This window comes from Lepisma saccharinum, chromosome 25 (genome assembly GCF_977018435.1).
Source record: "Lepisma saccharinum chromosome 25, izLepSacc3.1, whole genome shotgun sequence".
Classification (NCBI taxonomy): Eukaryota; Metazoa; Arthropoda; class Insecta; order Zygentoma; family Lepismatidae; genus Lepisma; species Lepisma saccharinum.
This window is the reverse complement of record NC_139253.1, coordinates 46,462,749-46,482,921: the sequence shown is the minus strand read 5'-3', so window position 1 is coordinate 46,482,921 and position 20,173 is coordinate 46,462,749. Positions and strand designations below refer to the sequence as shown.

At 36.5% G+C, this 20,173-nt stretch overlaps 1 protein-coding gene across 4 annotated transcripts in view; it reads right to left on the bottom strand.

Moving 5' to 3' along the window:
- Positions 1 to 20,173, bottom strand: part of LOC145978911 (potassium voltage-gated channel protein eag-like) — a 420,913-nt gene that overhangs the window by 8,921 nt on the left and 391,819 nt on the right. For all 4 annotated transcript variants that reach the window (XM_083111868.1, XM_083111870.1, XM_083111869.1 and 1 more), the window contains one exon: positions 18,602 to 18,854. In XM_083111868.1, coding sequence (XP_082967994.1) covers positions 18,602 to 18,854 — 253 coding nt within the window. The remainder of the gene's footprint in view (positions 1 to 18,601; positions 18,855 to 20,173) is intronic.

The following is a 20,173-nucleotide window of genomic DNA, read 5'->3' as shown; positions in this document are numbered from 1 at the left end:
GGAGTTTTTATACTGAAGTAACACTCCTTGAACCGTCCATACCTATCATGTCATTCGCTGTAGTATTACCACAGACAAGTAGCTATTACATAATAATCACTCGAAATATTAACTCGTTGAGATAAACATTTCTTGCGATCTTGTTTGTGGCCAAGTGTTCACATTAACATGTAAGAATTGTTTTCAGATTGTTAACAAAATATTGTTTCTGTATTTCCATGTTACGATCAGTAAAAAAAACGAAGCGTCCTATTCAAATTCTTTACAGTAACATGTAAGAATTGTTTTTCGATTGTTGACAGAATATTGTTGCTGTGTTTCCATGTGTACGATTAGTAAGAAAACTAGACGTCCTATTCATGGTCTTCAAAGTAAGATTTTTGGATGTATGTTCCCATGACTCTGCCTTCAATTCCCACGTCCAACGTCCAAATCACTGCGACAATGTGAGTACATCATGATATATAGAACAAATTTATTAATGTATATATTCATTATTTTTGACTAGTCTAATTAGGAGTTGCATATATGGTCTCATAGCAATTGGAATAACTACAATTTAACCAAGAATTTGCAGCAAGGAAAATACAATAATTCTAACTACTTAGATAAAATGAAATTAGAACTGCAAGGGAGAAAACTCAATGTATTACAAGACAGTCTTGTGTTTGAATTTAGGATAGAATTGTTGTGGCCTGTTTTAGACGTATTCTGCTATGTCTGTGAGGAAGTTTTTAGTGTATTCTTACCTTTCTAATATGTTGTGTTTGCCCTATGTAGGTACCTTTACAACCTTACACTCTTAACCATTCTCAAGGGACTTTTTACACCCCTTTTTAGCTTTTAGGTAATGATTTTAGATAAGGGGATAGATATTTCTCCGTAAACATGTACCGAAACACACAACAATTTTACTGTTTCATTCGTTTATTCTGCAATTGAAGGATAATCGCGATTTTCAGACATCAATTGGTAACGGTCCCGATTGTTTTATGATTTTTTCAAATTCTCCTAGCAGATCGACTAATTATCGTAGAACTTTGGCAATCATTGCCACACGAAATTTGAACCTTCCTTAAAGTAATGAGCAGTGTTTGGATTTCGAAAAAAAGTTATTTATGTTTGGAAAGAACTTTAAAATTACCTTACGCAAGCATGCGTGCTCCCCATTCTCCGTATAGTAGACTAGTGAAAATGAATGTAGAAGTAATTTGTAACTTTCGTGAAACTAAGTAGCACATTTTTCATTTGTAAAAAGTCCCATTTATGGGTAAAATAAAATCTTCAAATATTTTGGGCGCGTTAAAAAGTACAAAACATTCAGGGATCTTATTTTAATGCTAAGAGAACTAAACCCGCCTAACTACAAAAGCATGTATTGAACAAAATATAAGTAATCGCTAAAACTCCGCAATATGTCTTGAGAGACGTAAATCGAAATCGAACCATGTAAAAAATACATGTGTAGCACGATGAAACCACAACAAAACAAAAGGAATTTGGACCCATCAATTTAATAACGAAACAAACAAAAAGTGAAATGTCACTTTCTATGGAATACGTTTATTTTCCAGGTGCTTCAGTATTTATACTCTTTACGACTATCTTTTATTTCCTTGGCCATTTTACGTTGCTTTTGTATAAATTGACAAATGCACAATGCCATACATGCTTCATACAGGATTCGAGAGTAGGATCTCCCTTGCTTCAGAAGTCACGCTAACCATTCCGATACACTTCGTAACTCATTTTCTCGCCTAAATAAACATTGAAACTGAGAATCTGAATTCACTAAAACAATTGTCAAATCTCTTTTTATAATCATCTTTGAGTGAAATTAAGACTATTGCAATAGGCATGTCTCCTGATTCTAACGTAAAAAGAATAATTGATTGATTGATTGAATTGGTGTTTTAGTCCACTTTATGCACAGTAAGGCTAATCGGGACTGAACCTACAGTTTAAAGTGGGTTCCGAACACTATGTGCCTCCACCGGGTATCGAATCGGGACCCCTTGATTACAAGTCGACGACGATACTACTGCGATATCGGGGAGGCCCGTGAAAATACTACATGCCAGACTAAACAAAATGTCCACAAGTAGTTTCCATCAAATTTCCTCTTTACGAGGAAAAGCTTGATGCCAGACAGGGAAAGTTAATTGCATCCTATAACCGTTACCATGGAAATGCCATCATCTTCACGGGTTTATCCTCTGGATTTTTTTTTAACAAACTTACTATCGACTTTCCATCATTCTAGCGAGATGCATCTTGTTATCTGACGGCTGCTAGAACGAGTTTCGTCTAGTTAAATTACCAGCAACGACAGCGTCGTGGCGCCTAGCTTGCTTGCTGTTACCATCCAGCGTGAAAATACCACCGGAATAAAACACAAGTCGATTTATTACACACGACTGACGTGAAACAAGGGGTGCTCCATCGAAAATAATTAGTTTGCAAATCAGCATGTAATAAAAGTTAATGTTATGAGGCATGTTTGACACGCAAGCTATTCGAATTCCCACATCGAAGTGAAAGTTAATATTTTTGTATTTTTTACCCAGAATAACAGCAAATATTCTTTCCTTCATAATTTAACACTAGAAGGACGGAGATTCTTTAGCTACCAATTAGGACTAGGGATGGCCAAACGGATCCGGATCCAAAAGTTACGGATCTGGATCCGGATCCGAAAATTCCGGATCCAGATCCGGGCCTGAAAGTTTCGGATCTGGATCCGGATCCGAAAGTTCTGGATCTGGATCCGGATCCGAAAGTTCCGGATCTGGATAAGGATCCGACAGTTCCGGATCTGGATCCGGATCCAAGAGTTTCGTATCTCAATCCCATTATAATATTACCACACGTTAAAAGGTATTATGATCTTCGATTACAAAGAATTTTTTCATTAGTTAGTCCTACAAGATTTTTTTTCAAGTGTTGTTCCTAAAATACTTTGCTACGCATCGGCAAACACACTCGTGCACAAAAATAATCTTACTTGTTTAACATAAAATGTCAGAGGTGATTTTGTAAATGCCATTGAAACGAATATGTATTCGTTCGAATGTATTGGAAATGAAAACACACATAAATGTGAGACATTCCATTCCAGGATGAAACCTTTAACACATATAACAAGATAGAAATGTTATACAAAAATTATACAATTGTTCTACAGTTACAGTTTTACAAATTAAAATAAAACATTATAATATATGCAGTGTTACGTAATTACAGTGTAAGACTAACATGGGAGGTTATCTAAGTGTCCCCCTCCGATTTCCACGAAACTTGTATAAACGGGCCCAAAGGAAGAAATACATGTCTTTTTTTTGTTTCAGCTAAAAAAAAAACGGTTTTAGGGGGCAAAACCCCCTCAAATGTCAAGATGAGGACAAGTTGAAGTGAGGATCTGACCCCTGTGTCCCCCTCCGATTTTCATGAAACTTGGCAGGTGTGTGTATAAACGGGCCCAAAGGAAGAAATACGTGTCTTTTTTTTGTTTCAGCTAAAAAAACGGTTTTAGGGGGCAAACCCCCCTCAAATGTCAAGATGAGGACAAATTGAAGTGAGGATCTGACCCCTGCGTCCCTCCGATTTCCATGAATCTTGGCAGGTGTATAGTGGGGCCCAATGGAAGAAATACGTGTTTTTTGTTTCAGATAAAAAAAAACTGTTTTAGGGGGCAAAACCCCCTCAAATGTCAAGATGAGGACAAATTGAAGTGGGGTTTTGACCCCTGTGTCCCTCCGATTTCCATGAAACTTGGCAGGTGTATAGTGGGGCCCAATGGAAGAAGTACGTGTTTTTTGTTTCAGCTAAAAAACGGTTTTATGGGGCAAAACCCGCCTCAAATGTCAAGATGAGGACCAATTGACGTGGGGATCTGACCCCTGTGTCCCCCTCCGATTTCCATGATACTTGACAGTTGTGTGTATAAACGGGCCCAAAGGAAGAAATACGTGTTTTTTTGTTTCGGCTAAAAAACTGTTTTAGGGGCAACCCCCCTCAAATGTCAATATGAGTACAAATTTAAGTGGGCATTTGACTTTTGTGTCCCCTTCCGATTTCCATGAAACTTGGCAGGTGTATAGTGGGGCTTAAAGGAAGAAATACGTGTTTTTTTGTTTCAGCTAAAAAACGGTTTTACAGGGCAAATCCCACTCAATTGTCAAGATGAGGACAAATTGAAGTGAGGATCTGACCCCTGTGTCCCCCTCCGATTTCCATGAAACTTGGCAGGTGTGTGTATAAATGGGCCCAAATGAAGAAATACGTGTTTTTTTGTTTCGGCTAAATATCTTTTCTAGGGGGGCAACCTCCACTCAAATGTCAAGATGAGGACAAATTGAAGTGGGGATCTGACCCCTGTGTCCCTCTCCGATTTTCATAAAATTTCGCAGGTGTATAGAGGGCCCAAAGGAAGAAATGTGTTTTTTTGTTTTGGCTAAAAAACTGTTTTAGGGGGCAAAACCCGCCTCAAATGTCAAGATGAGGACCAATTGACGTGGGGATCATCTAACCCCTGTGTCCCGCTCCGATTCCCATGAAATTTGGCAGGTGTATAGAGAGGCCCTATGCCCCCTGTTTCTTCCTATGCCATATTTACATGGTTTCGGTGTCATATCCCCACTTAAATTTCTCCTCATCTTGACATTTGAGGGGGGGCTCTATACACCTGCCAAGTTTCATGGAAATCGGAGGGGGAGACTTAGACCTCCCTTGTAAGTGTATTAATTAATTACAAATCGTGCACGCGCGCACACACACTATATATATGTGTGTATGTATGTATATTATATATATATATATATATATGTATATTAGCAGGTAACAATATGTTATAAACACATTCTTACTTTCCAAAGAAGCGCATATTGGATGGGAAAACGGATCCGGATCCGAAAGTTCTGGATCCGGATCCGAAAGTACCGGATCCGGATCCGAATCCGAAAAAAATTAGGATCCAGATCCTGGATTCGGAACCAACCGGATCCGGATTTCGGATCCGCCAGGATCCGGATCTGGCTATCCCTAATTAGGACGAACCCGTCATTTTGACGGGTTCAGTTTTTCTTTGCAATTTTGCCACTGCTATTGTTGTGAGTATATAACGAACTTCCTTGTTTCATTATTTGTTTTATTATTGCATCAAAATAACATTTTCTTATAAATTCCTCCTCCTATATTGGATAATATTGGGTACTTAATTAACAAATAATAAGGTTAGGAGTTAACTTACTCAATACAAATGCTGGAATGTTGTTAGTCAAAACCACCAGATGCACCAAAGCATCGAACACAAGTATAGTATGCCTGTCCATAACAAGGTCCACATACATACGTACTTCTTCTGACAGTTCACGCAGAGGTTTTTGGACTTATTCTTGCCTTTACAACGTCCTATCTGGCAAGTCTTGCGGATGTTACTACTTAGTGGTGCACTGATTGGCCTGGAAGGAATCTGTTTCTTTTAGCCACATACGGTCCAGCCAATTATTGTGATAATTTTAAAATATAATCTCTGCGAGAGATGTTCTCTGCCGTCACTTCTTTGTATAAGTTCCATGCGTTGATGGCTGCTAGATCCAAAACGTTGAAGAAAACGTGCATAGGCCATATTCTGCAATCAACTTCACTGTATAGAGTCGCACCATTTGATCAAGAATGTCGACTCCGTATTTTGTAGCATTATATAATCAATCGTTACATTTTGATGCATTGTACTAAGTAACACAACATTCTTTTTTACTTTTTCTTGATAGGATGTCAAAGTGGTGTCCCCTGATTTGTAGAGAACTGTGTTGTACAAAGGGCCCGGAGTAAGTTTTGCAAATCCAGGAACTTCCCTTCGAATTTTCTTCACAGTTCCAACGATGCTGGTGCCCTTCTTCTTCAAGTCCTCACCCAAGTTCTTCGAAGCGAAGAAATTGTCGGTAGTAATATTTATCCCTTTTTTCATGAAAGGTTGTACCAGCTTCGTGACTACATGTTCTATCAAAGATATATTCGATGGTCGATCATCGTCCTTGCCCAAGTAAGGGAAACCATTTACCATGTACTTGGATTTAGCGTCTGTGGCAAGCCAAAAATTTATTCCAAACTTGTCGGGCTTGTTGCTCATATATTGAATAAATGGGCAGCGAGGTTTGCAAGGGAAAAGCTGCTCATCTATTGTGACATTTTCACTGGGATCGTAACATTCAATTGAATTTGCGACGAATGGATCCCAAATTGGAGAAGCTGCAGCAAAGCGATCTGTTACGAGTCTCTGTTGACGGGTACTTCTTCGTCAAAACGAAGAAACTTCAAAATTTCAATAAAAATATCCCTGGGCATTGTATTGGAAAAAAATGGTGGTCCCCACGATTTTGGCCACAATGTTTTCACGGGAAAGTGTTTTGCACCATAAACACCTCGCACGTACATGAGCGCAATCACTGCTTCCAAAAATTCTAAAATCCAGTCGACGGTCTGAAGATCTTTACATGCCGTACGTTCAGTACATGTCTTTATATTGTGTAACATGTTTTGATCTATAAAAATCCTCCACGAACTCGCATAACATAATTTCACTACGTGTCTCTTGGCATACACTGTAGGTCCAGAATTATTTCGCAGGATGTTTTGTGAATCTCTCCTACCAGGACCATCTTCAGGTGAAATGATAGACCACGTAGTCCCATCAGGAGATTTTTCTGTTGTGCCTACCACGGGTAAGACTGGTAATGGGAAGCGAATCTGTGAACGACCTTGGCTTCGCCCTCGCCCACATGAAGTTGAGCATGACGGGTCTAGAAAATGAAAGAATATAATTTTAAATATTACATGTGAAAAATGAAGTGTGCATATAATGTGCATATAATGTAATTATTTATTATAATTACATTATATTATATATATAAAATATATTTAGTATACATCGCATTTTAGACTTCCCATGAAGGGGTACATATTGGCTTTGTCAAGAGAGGATTCAGAAAGTGTGATATGACACGACGTAAATAAATTAATATTTTGTTACATTCAGATCACGAAAACTATATTGTATATATTCCATTTATGCATTTGGTTAGATATATTGTTTTTGTAAAATATTTTCTAACCATTTATATTATATACACTTTTCTTTGGCGGGAATTTTTGAAAAAAATAACTTTCTTGTTAATCATAAAAAATTAGAATTATAAGAAAACTCACCTGCCGACACTGTCTTACGTTGATGTCATGTTGCACATCTTCATCCTAAGAAGAATTTGTTGACAAGTTCGTAGGTGGAAGGTAATCAGTACTTATTCCTGCACTGATATTATCTTCCCTCAGCTCATCATCTTCATAAATATTGTCCTCAACCTCTGATTCGACATCTGACAGTTCAAGGAGGTAATGAGCTATATCACGATCCTGTAAACCTCTCTCCTGCGACATACTACACACGCAACTAAGCCTAATACAAGAAACGGATATAGATTACCAATGCTTTACCCAAAATGACTCACTGAACTAACGTTCAACTTGGAAGTACGTCTATTCGACAAACAACAATGACCAAAATGAAATAAAGTTCACGTGCACTGTGATCCCGCTATTGTTTAAAGACGGCTGTGCATAAAAAACGCACCCGTCAAAATGACGGGTGATCGTACTTAAAAGTAGTAGTCAATTGTAGTATACTTCAGGAATGACATTTAAGTTCGAATTTTTCTCAAAGTGTACAGGTGGGAGAAAATTTAACATTGCCAAAATTATAATTAATAATAGTCACCCGTCAAAATGACGGAACCGTCCTTCTAGTGTTTTAAGCACTCACGAACAGCAGATGATATTATCATCTGAACTAACTTGGTAACAAACAACTAGTGTATTTTTAATTTGCTTCTTTACTTTCCCCCAACATGTCGCGAATCATTGACTATATTAAGTCCTTACTCGTGTATTTAAACATAAGATTTTTATCGTGTATTAATATTACCTAAATGATACAAAGAACAATCGTGTCTACACGTGTGTATCCTTTTCTGTAATTTTGTGGCGTAAGTGAGCCTTTGTTTTTACCTTTTGTTTATTATTATTTTAGTGTTTACGTCTTCTTGTTTTATTTACGTTTATGTGGCTTTAGTATGTAGTAAGCTACATGTATCCATTGAGGTTAGTCACCAGAACAGCCGAAGTCTGAACCTCGCTCTTTAGTCAAACATGAAAGAATAATTTAATTTAATTTCTATAACAATATTATTCGATATTGTTGCAGTGTTGCACAAGAACTAAATATCTCCGAAGAGAAATCTGTAATAATAGGATATAGTTATATATTTTCTTAATTCTTTACTCAGGTTGTTACAAGCCGTCAACAATAACAACTGAAACAGTGTTCTTCCTGGTTAACTAAAATTTCCCTTGAGATGCTGAAAATTCCCTTCTCGGCCTTAAAATTCCCTGTCTTGTTGAATAAGATGTTTTTATCCTATCCCATATTAATATATGTACGATATGTATTAATATAATTATGTACGATATGTATTAATATATGTACGATATGTATTAATATATGTACGATATACATAACATGGGTACCTGGGGGAAACCCTGGGGGGTAAAGGCGGTCAGGGGCGTGATGCTGATCACATCACCCCCACTCATGACCGGATCAAGAAAGTGTGGGGCGTTACCCCCACACCCCCTATACGCCTTCATGAGGTGGTGCTAAGCACAGGGGAGCAGTTTACCTTTATATGTACGATATATATTACAATTGAAGGGCACATCCATTGTAAGTTTAATATAGACACAAAGAACCAAGAGTTCGGTGGTATTTATATCAGTTTCTTGCAAGCTTTGTTTTTCATTTTCTCTTTCCAATACTTTTCGACTCCAAACTACCCTGTTCTTGGTAAATTTCCCTGGGAACATAATGAGCGGCGACTAGCGGCCACCACTTACATTGCTTCCCCCTTTGGACCGAATAAGAAGAAGAGGGACGAACAAAGATACCCCTGTCTCTTTTGTCTACGGTTGTTACAAACATAAAAACACAATTTGTTCTGAAGTTTCAGGAGAACACACGCTCCCTTCATCAGACATTTATTTTTAGATTGATTAAAGATACAGTTATAACAATAGTTCAACATTTTCAACAATAAAGAATCAGTTATACAATGGATCTAGTCAATGTTGCATTGTTGCAACATAGCAACTAAACTGTAAAACAAGCAGTCTGTTTTATTATTATTTTAGATAAAAAAATTATCACATTTTTTAAAAACTATAAATCACATCATCATCAGGCAATTCAAAATCATCATTGCTTTTTCAGAGATTCTTGATGTTTTCCTTTACATTAAATTTTTATGATGGATGCCTACTCCACTTGTGAAAAAAAAAACACCATAGTAGGTCTATATTACCATTTACATAATTTAATTTCTTCCAGTGTTCTTCTGCAATGAACGAAGCTTCCCAGACATTCATATCTATCTTTCCCGTCACTCTTTTTAAACTCTTGTCTTTTTAATCATGTGCTTCTCCTCGATGATGTGAGCTGACAAACCTGTTCTTAGGTTTAAATTTATAACGTCCAAATCGTGTTCGTGACATCTTATTGCCTTTTTCATTGATGTTTGTCCTACATAATCCTTTGAACATAAACAACTTATATATGAAGGGCTCGGGTGTAAAACATGGTAAGTGATATTTTGGTCACTTTTGAGTTACAAAGTAAAATGTACAATCGTTCAATTTTCGAGTAAAATTGCCATATCATACAATATGATTTGGACTCAGTGAAGCCTTCTGAAATTGGTAAACACAAAATGAAACAATTTATCTACAGTATGGGCGCCAAACTGTGACTTCCAGAAAAATATGATTGAACGTATACAGAAGAAATGTCTAAGATTTTTTTATTATAAGAAGTATCGAATATCGCCAATAACTTTTAAAATACCATACAATGATTTATTAAATGAATTTGATTTTGTAAGCCTGTCAAATAAACGTGAAATTTCTCAACAAATGTTTCTGTATAAAATAATAAATGGACATATTGATAGTAGTTCTATACTAGAGAGAATCTGGTTTAATGTGAGACAGGGTCATTTACGTAATAGACGTTTACTCTCATACAAAATCCCAAGAACAGAAATGTATAAAGGTTCCCCACTACAAAAAATGACACTTCAATATAACAAGATCTCAAATCATTTGGTGGACTTGGATTTCGGCATGACACGAACCAAATTTATGAATATGTTAAAGGGGTATCTCTCTTAATAATGTATTTATTATGATAATTCGATTTGTCATATTGAAGTTTGTTGTAATGATATATATTGTACCAGTGTTTATGATACTTGTTTTGTGTAATTCAGATGAAATGTGTAAATATCTGAACATTTGTTGTCACAGTTAAGCAGTAAACCTGTTCTGTCACCAAGATGTCTGTATATATATATATATATATATTATGTATTGTCTGTCTATGTTTGTGAATATGTGTGTGTGTGTGTGTAAAGGAGGAAGGAGGGAGAATGTGTACGTGCGTACATACAAGTTGTAAATGAAAATGTAATATTTTGATATTACCTTTCTGTAATTGGAGACTTGTCTCTGTTGAAGGGAAATAAATAAATAAATAAATAGCTTCTAATAACCTTTTTTCTTAATGAACTCAGAAATTACCAAAATGTCACTTAGCATACTTTACACCCGACCTCATCAATATTCCTGTGGTGTCCACACAGTGGTGCCCATTCTCCCCAAGGCCAATGGCGCAACACGCCCGCCAAGATCATGTCTCGCGTCCCCCAAATCATGTCATGCATCCCCCCCAAATCATATCATTCGCGCCCTCAAACCATATCGTAATCCCCACAAAGTATTTAATTACGACAGCATTTCTACCGAAAGTAACTTTTTCTTTAGCTTTATTGAACACTATACTTGATCTAACCCTCCTTCCTAAACAGGTGTGCCCATCGGTCAAGACAGCCCCTAAAATCGTTCATAATCGCCCAAAAATACGTAGTTTGGACGAATACGTAATAATTTATGTCTATTTGAATGAAATGCCATGTTAAACTGTCCATATTTTTTAATTGTTTGATTTTCGAAAAAAAAAACATTGATTGTTTAAATGTAGTAAATTAAATTATGTAAATATGCATATAAATAGTGTTTGTGAGTGGGTTTGTATTTAACACAAATTGTTACACAACTTAAGATAAAAATAGAAAATTGAAACTTGGCAAACTAAATAACATGCTCAAGCCGTATGACCGATTCAATTATTGTTTCACGAGACATTATATAATCCTAACTAGAAAAACTTAAGCTCAGGGCAATAATTTAATACTCACCCCCTCCCGTTATCTTCGGGGTAAATATAATTACTTTAGTAACCCATAACAATAATGACGTAGATTTTTTATCTTCAGTCCAAATTTAACTTTGTAAAGTAAAATTTACCTGACAAGAAGTTAGAAATGTGGATTCTATATATTTTTGTTCCAAATAATGCACCTGCTTAATATTAAGCAGTATATCAACACAAAGCATTATATTTTTAGAAGTGATGTTATTATTGAATATCGAGAATATCGCTTGTGTCCTGTAACGCAGCTATGGTATAAAACTTCACTTTCACCTCAGTAAAGCGCCAAATACGCATCCTCGCAACATATCATTGCAAGCGAAGCGAGCAAGAAAAATTTTACATCCATTTCTTTGCAGGCTTTCAAGAATATTGATTTAATGAGGTATCAATACTTTCTTAGGATCCCGAAATATTTTGTCTTTTCCAGCTTTATCTTTTAGCACGTTCGGAGTCGAAAACGTGTGGATATCATATCGCTAAATACAGGCACCAAAATTTAATGTTCGAACTCTTCACTGCAGAAATCCCTTGGCAATCTAAGATTTAACACTTTATCAAGAACTTTATCTCCCCCTTTAATTTAAATACTCAATCATATCACCTAAATTTCCATGCCAACTTAAGACTTACTGTTGATATTCCAGACAGGATATTTCCTCCTCCAAAATATTAATTGTCACTCTCCACACCAGAATTTTCGCAACAGGCTAAGACAATAGTAATAGACAAGAATTGAATACCCCCTCAATTTAACGCTCAATCCCCCTCTAACTAAAATATTCGCCGAAATATGAGACCTAGAGTTGGATACTGCCCCCAACGTTTAATTCAGAACCCCCTACCAAAACCCGCGTGCCAATTAAGGCCTAATATGTAAAGGTTGGATGTTTTTCTCCCCGCCCATCGATAATACCCTTAAACACTTTCTTTTCTTCATCTAATGTATTAAATATGGTGCATTTAAGGTGTAAATTTTTTACGTATATTTTGGAAAACATGTACCTAGGTATAAATGTTAAATTTTATATTATTTGAAGGGAAAAAATTGCCCCAAAATCTCGATGGCGCATCCTCCGCCATAATCCCCCCCCCCACTCTTTTGGCACTTCTGTTTCTACATCTGGTACAGATTTTCTTATTTTACAAACTCATTGGTCACCTAAAAACAATTTTTGAAATTAAATCTTCTAATAATTTTTACAATTATATGTGATAATCCCTTGTGCAATGGAATACAAACTAATTTATTTTTAACTAATTTCTCATCTTTGTCCGGTTTTTTCCCTTTAATTTTTCTTGTTACTTGCTTTTTGATTTGATTTATTCTGTTAGTGTGAAAGCCATTTTCTTTCGCTATATTAAAAAAGCTTTTCTTCTTCATTTTTGATATCCTTCTTATTAGAACATAGTTTTTGTGCTCTCAGAAAAAAAATACATTATCCATTGTTATACGAGAATGTTCTGAATTGGCACGGATGTATTTTTTCCCTGCTAACTTTTTCCTATGGTTTGATATTTGAATTGTTGTGTCAGTTGTCTTGCTTTTTGGATCCAGAAAAGAAATTACTTGTTATTCATACGTTTACAAGTAAATTTTATGCGTGGATGTGATTTATTCAACACTTTAAATACGTACATGATGGTGTTCTCATTTTTAACAATAATTAGCACATCATCTACATATCTAACATCTGCATCTATCCGATCAACAATTGGAGATTCTATGTAATGAAGAAAAACGCTGGAAATAATTCCGGATATTGGGTTTCTCATTGATAAACCATCATTTTGCTGATAAATTTTGCCATGAAATATGAAGTAATTGTAATTTGCACAAAGAGCAAACAATCACACCATTTCCAATGCTTCTACCGGGTTAACCTTCATTTCAATAAGCCATCTGTGTAATGCATCTGTTGAATGAATAACATACGCGCATAAAATGCACATGTGAACGCATGAATAACACGTAATTTCTCTTCTGGATCTGAAAATCAAGACAACTGACACAACAATGCAAACATCAGTCCATAGGAAAAAGTTATCAGGGAACACATACTTCCATCCCAATTCAGAACATTCGCGTATGACAATGGATAAAGTATTTTTTTCCTGAGAGCACAACAACTATGTTCTAATTATATTGATATCAAAAATGAAGAACAAAAGATTTAATATAGCGAAAGAAAATGGTTTTCACACTAACAGAATAAACCAAATCAAAAAAACAAGTAACAAGAAAATTAAATGAGAAAAGCTGAAAAAGATAAGAAATCAGTTAAAATTAAATTAGTTTGTATTCCATTCCACAAGGGATTCTCACATACAATTGCAAAATTTTTTAGAAGATTTAATTTCAAAAATTGTATTTAGAAAACCAATGAGTTTGAAATGTACATTAAATGAATACAAAATGAGATAATCTGTAGCAGATGTGGAAAGAACAGGAATATATATAAGTTATTCATTTTCAAAGGATTATGTAGGACAAATATGAAGGAAAATGGCAATAAGATGCCACGAACACGATTTGGACGTTATAAATTTAAACCCAAGAACAGGTTTGTCAGCTCACATCATCAAGGAGAAGCACATGATTAAAAAGACAAGAGTTTAAAAAGAGTGACGGGAAAGATAGATATGAATGTCTGGGAAGCTTCGGTCATTGCAGAAGAACACTGGAAGAAATTAAATTATGAAAATGGTAATATAGACCTCCTATGGAGTTTTCTTTTTCACAAGTGGAGTACGCCTCCATCTTAAAAATTTAATGTAAAGGAAAATATCAAGAATCTCTAAAGAAATCAATGACGATTTTCAATTGCCTGATGATATTTGTGATTATTTTTTAAAATATATATATTTTTTTATCTATAATGATAATAAAACTTACAGACTGGTTCACTGTTAAGTTGTTATGTTACAACAATGTAACATTGTATAACTGATTCTTTTTTGTTGAAAATGTTGAACCATTGTTATAACTGTATCTTTAATCAATCTAAAAATAAATGTCTGATGAAGGGAGCGTGTGTTCTGAGAGGTCACAGCAAATTGTTTTTTATGCTTGTAAGAACGGTAGACTACAAGAAAATTCATTCTGTAATGCAAGCAATGTATACATACTAGAAAAAAATATACCCCTGTCTAGTTCAACAATATGTACAATTTCTTTGTATCTTCATGATTACTCCACGTTAATGAATATTATGAAGTGATGGTCTCTTCGTGTAACGAACATCAACTGTGTTAAATTGAAATTACATATCAATCCATTTAAAATCAGATGTGTTATGAAAGGGACGTACTAGTTGATTAATTGATTTGCTTTATTTTACTTCGCTTTTTGTGCAACTTTTGGCTAATTTGCTAAGATGTGGATGAGTGATGATGTGATGAAATTGATGAATGGACACTCACAAACATCAATGCACAGGCCAGGATTCGAACACGGGACTCATTGCGTCGAAGCGCGATGCACAAACCACGGTGGCCGGCAAAGAGACGTGCTAATGGTAGATTTTGAAAACAATGGGGGTGCATGGACGTCCACATGATTTTTTCCAGAGAGGGGCAAGGAAGGTATTTTTTCCAGGGGGGCAAACGAGTCACATTTTCCCCCGAAAGAGTGTAGTTCCCTTAAAAAAAACATCGCTTAAATTGAATTTATGGTGTTAATGCAATAATTAACACACATTATTGTGGCTAAAATGAAAATATGTGTGAAATACATAATTTTTGGTTGACTTTCAGGGTGGCGTACATTATTAATAGAAACTGTACATAATTCCTAGCTTTAGATCGCAAATTATATGCTGGTGTATAAATTATGTTTGGTGTGTAATGTGTGATGTACAGTTGGCTGACAAAATAATTCGTTGTGTTGATCGCTAAGTCCATTCAGTTTTCTTACATCTTATGTACTTTTAGGTAGCGTGGTTGTTTTGATTTTGATGCAAAGGCTGTCCTCTGCTTTGTCGGTGCTTTTGTTTCAATTTTTCGACCTAGTATTGAGTAAAGCGAAGTGAGTGAATATGTTAATTGACAATTTGCCAGGTACTATTTATTTGCCCGGGTGTAAAACAACGGAAACATACCGTGTGCCCGTAGACCAATGGTCACGTTATAAACAGTGATAGGTTTGGAGGTTCATGTGTACTATGAACCAGTATTTGGAAGTAACAGTCACTCTTTTTGAGAAATTAAAACTGTGAGTAGCTACTTTCAAAAGTAAATAGCCGTAACTGTAACAGAGTTACTTTTCACAATAGAAGTAACGTTATACATACGTATACAGTTACGACCCTTAAATATTTAATTTGAAAATTTGAAACGTCGGGGAAGAACTAAATTTGTAACTCTGTTTTCAACTCTATGTGTTCTCTAGATGGTAAGGTGAAAGGATTTACTTCGAATCGTCTCAGGCGAGGAAGTTAAGATAAGTTGCAATATAAATTTAGAACATTCATGCATATATCAAATTTGTCATTTCTAATCGCGCACAAAGACAGTGTTTTTGGTGTATACTTGCATTCATTTGCAACATGGTAGTCGAGATAGAAATATAACATTGTCGACCATAATATTTTGGGCCGAAAACGGGACATCCCAAGTTGGTTACTTTACCATCCCCCTTTCCCTTAAAAATGGGTTAGGTGTAATTATAACATTAATATCATTAGCCTATTATTATTATTCATTAAATATTATTCATATTATTATTATTCATAAACATAAATTGAATAAAAGAAGGTAATTATTATAATCTCGGTATGGTTTACATAGTGTTTCTGTTCTCTTCCGATTAACCTTTGATGTTAGTCCTACGCTGAAGTATTTATCAGAACAACCAATCTTCTTGGGAACGACATTATTCTTCACCAATCGTTCATAAAACTCCCCGAAAAACTACCCCACATTTCTGACATACAACGCAAGATTTGTCTTTTGAGTTTTCGTCAAGACATTTCAATTTTTTTACATGTCCGTATTGAAACTACATGTATGCATCTTGACTACAGGGTCTGTATTTTAAGTAATGAGAATATTTTTTTTCTGCTGCGACTAGACGTCAAGCGTACTGGGACCGGTTGGAGTCGGTAGTGGGGGGTGTGACCTTGAAAGCGCTCCAAGCGGTAGTTGCCTGCTGGTGTCCATTGAGGCATGATCACGTCTGGCATGGACGTCTGCAAAGTAGTGTGTACAAGAGCTAAATGCAGCAAAGCATTGAACAGCGGTATGCGATCAAATTTTGTGTGCGCCTTGGAAAATCTGGTGCATCAACACTGGAAATGATTCGGCAAGCATACGGCAGTGACAGTTTATCACAAGCGCAAGTGTTTCGGTGGCAAAAAATGTTCAAAGAAGGCCGGGAGAGCGTGGAGGACGAACCCCACGCAGGGCGCCCGTCAACTTCAAGAACCAGAGACAACGAACAACGTGTGCGAGATTTGCTAAACAGGCAAGTCAGTGTGCGGTTTATCGTGGATACGCTAGGACTCGATAAAATGGTTGTTCACAAAATCATCACCGAGGATCTTGTAATGAGAAAACTTTGCGCCAAGCTTGTCCCGAAAGTTTTGGCGAACGAGCAATTGCACAACTGTGCGGTCGTGTCGCAAGATCTTTTGGAACGCATTGAAGACAACCCTCAGTTTTTTGACAATGTCATTACCGGAGATGAAAGTTGGATCTTCGAGTACGATCCCGAAACAAAACCTCAAAGCACCGCATGGTAAACTCTGCAGTCTCCTCGACCAAAAAAGGCGCGCATGTCGAAGTCCAGAATCAAAGCATTGCTGATTGTGTTTTTCAACAAGAAATGTGTGGTCCATGCGGAATTTGTGCCTGCAGGACAGACAGTCAATGGCTCTTTCTATGTGGGGGTGTTAAAAAGGTTGAAGAGACGGGTCAACCGAGTACGACCAGAAATTGCTGCCGATTGGAAGCTCCATCATGACAATGCGCCATGTCACACGTTCTTCGTGGTTAGAGAGTTCCTGACGAAATCTGGCATCACAACGATTCCTCAGCCTCCCTACAGCCCCGACCTTGCCCCTGCAGATTTTTTCCTATTTCCCAGAGTGAAAACAGCCCTCAAAGGACACCACCACGAAACCCTGGATGCGGTCAAAGCGGCTTGCACGCGAGCTCTGAAGGCTGTTCCATTTGCTGAATTTCAGGGAGCGTACGACGCGTGGAAAACTCGCCTGCAGAAGTGTGTTGACGCTCAAGGGACATACTTTGAAGACTACTAAAGGTTTGTAGCGATATCTGTAATAAATTTTGTTTTCTGGATTTATTCTCATTACTTAAAATACAGACCCTGTATGCTTATTCACTGCTCTGGCAAATAACGGAACGAACACATTCAAAACAATACAAACCGCGACGGGAGCTAACAGTAATGTCTTCTAGAACGTTCTAGACGACAATGACACATTTTGATTGTTATGAAGTGTTTGAAACACAGTTAAGCTGTTTTCCCATTGCTCTAGTTTAAAAAAAAATGCAACATTTATTTTTAGAATAAAATGTCTCAAATTTACACGTGGTATTCAAGCTAACTCGTAGACTTTTATAAAACGGGACAAATAGTGTTTCTTTAATAACATGAACGAGACAATCGGGACACACCTCTGAAACGGGACTGTCCCGGTCAAAACGGGACATATGGTTACACTGAATGCAAGAAAAGAAACAAGTTGAAGTGGAATCAATGTCACCACAATTAAAGTACCGGGACTGGCATATAAACGATAGTTTGAATTAAAATCATTGAAGGAAACCTGACTCCTTGTTTCAATCATTTGTTGTAATAATATAAATATATGAACGCTTGTAATATATACCAGAAACAAAAATAGAACATATGTCAGTGTTCATGTATTTATTTTATATACATGAACATTGATTTTGTGTAATTTCTGTGTAAGAACATTTTCAGAAGAAAGTAATTTTAAAAGTAAACAAACCTTTCAAACTGACTTAATTTTTAAAATGGTAACTGGAACTCTTACTATAAATAAAGTTCATATTTAAAAATATATATATATATGTTGAGTTACCCCTTAGCAGTTAATTTATGTTCCAGAAACTGTGATTTTATTAACCAATCATTGTCTTATGGACGCAGCGTGTTTAAAAGTGTATTCCACCTACTGTCTCAGTAAATAAGATAGAAATACATACTTACGAACCCTTGACACTTGAATTTCCACTAACCTAAAATGGCGACAACCTCATCATCTTGGATGACCTCAAGAGATCCGGTAACTATGAAACACAGGCTGTCGATGCTTTCACCCGTGTGGTACAAAAGGTCACCCGGAGCCGAGTGACTCATGGTGAAGTGCATAGCTAAGGCACGGAGGCAGCCGTCACTTGCTAACCTGAAGGCCGGATGCTCGTTGAAAACTTTCCTGTTCAGATGGACGCAGATGTCCGCCTTCATGTCTTTCGGACAGTAGTTCAACACCTACTCGGACGATTTCAAGATATTGAGAAAAAAGTGTTAGTCAAATAATAATACAAGATAAGAATTATAATTATGTGCAGGTTGAGTCAACAGTTAGGTTACATAGGAAGTTTCTGACTGTAAGGGAAGGAGGATGCTGACAAAAAACGAAATGGGTAATTTTCCAGAGTGGCCTCCGCGGTTTCCAGACCTGACACCAATGGATTTTTTTTCCGTTGGGGTCATTTTACGTCTACTCAGTTAAGTTTCAGCATCTGAAGGAACGCACTGTGTAATGTGCAGACATGATTAAGCCGGACGTTCTGCAAAATGTTCTGGAAACCTGGAAACGTAGCGTGCACAAATGCATTGATATTCAAGGTGCACACATTGAAGATATACTATAAACCCCTATGCAACTTGACTTTTGACTCGCTCTATATATTAATAAATTTGAAATAAAAAAGTACATACCTGCGAAGCTGTGTAATGATCACGACCATTATGTGAAACAGATCATGCGAAAATAGGAATTCATACAATAAATAATTGGTGTACTGTAATGCAATCACACAGTAAAGAACCAAGCATATAGATAAATATGTAAACTTATTGTAAGAAGACTGACAAATAAGATGTAAATACAAGCATAAAACTGAAGTATAACAGTAATTAGTTAACGATGTATACCTAATTATTACTCAGAGCATAATATTAAAATCGTCATGGAAATATTAGTATTATCAACAATGTATTGTTAGATTATAAACCCGAAATCGTTTGTCTTATTTAAAATGCCTCAGTTGAATCGACTTCGAAAACCAATTTTTTATTTGCGTCATCTCTACAAATATATTATTAAACACAATACTAAGTGGTCAAATATTAATTAAGCAAAATAATTCTATGTATCTTTTGATTTGATTCGAGTTATTTTACTTCGCTTCTTGTGCCACTTTTGGCTAATTTGCGAAGATGTGGATGAGTGATGATATGATGAAATTGATGAATAGACATCACAAACGTCCATGCCCAAGCCAGTATTCGAACCCGGGACCCCTGGCGTCGCAGCGCGATGTGCTAACCACTCCGTCACGGGGGCCGGCAATTCTATGTATCTCTACCAAAGTTTTGTTAGATGAGAATCCTATACGTGATGACTTATATGTTACTGTTAGGCCTCCCGGATGGCGCAGTGGTAGCGTCGTCGTCTTGTAATCAAGGGGTCCCGGGTTCGATTTCAAGTGGAGGCAATTAGTGGTTCGGATCCCACTTTAAACTGTAGGTCCAGTCCCGATTAACATTACTGTGAATAAAGTGGACTTAAAACACCAAATCAA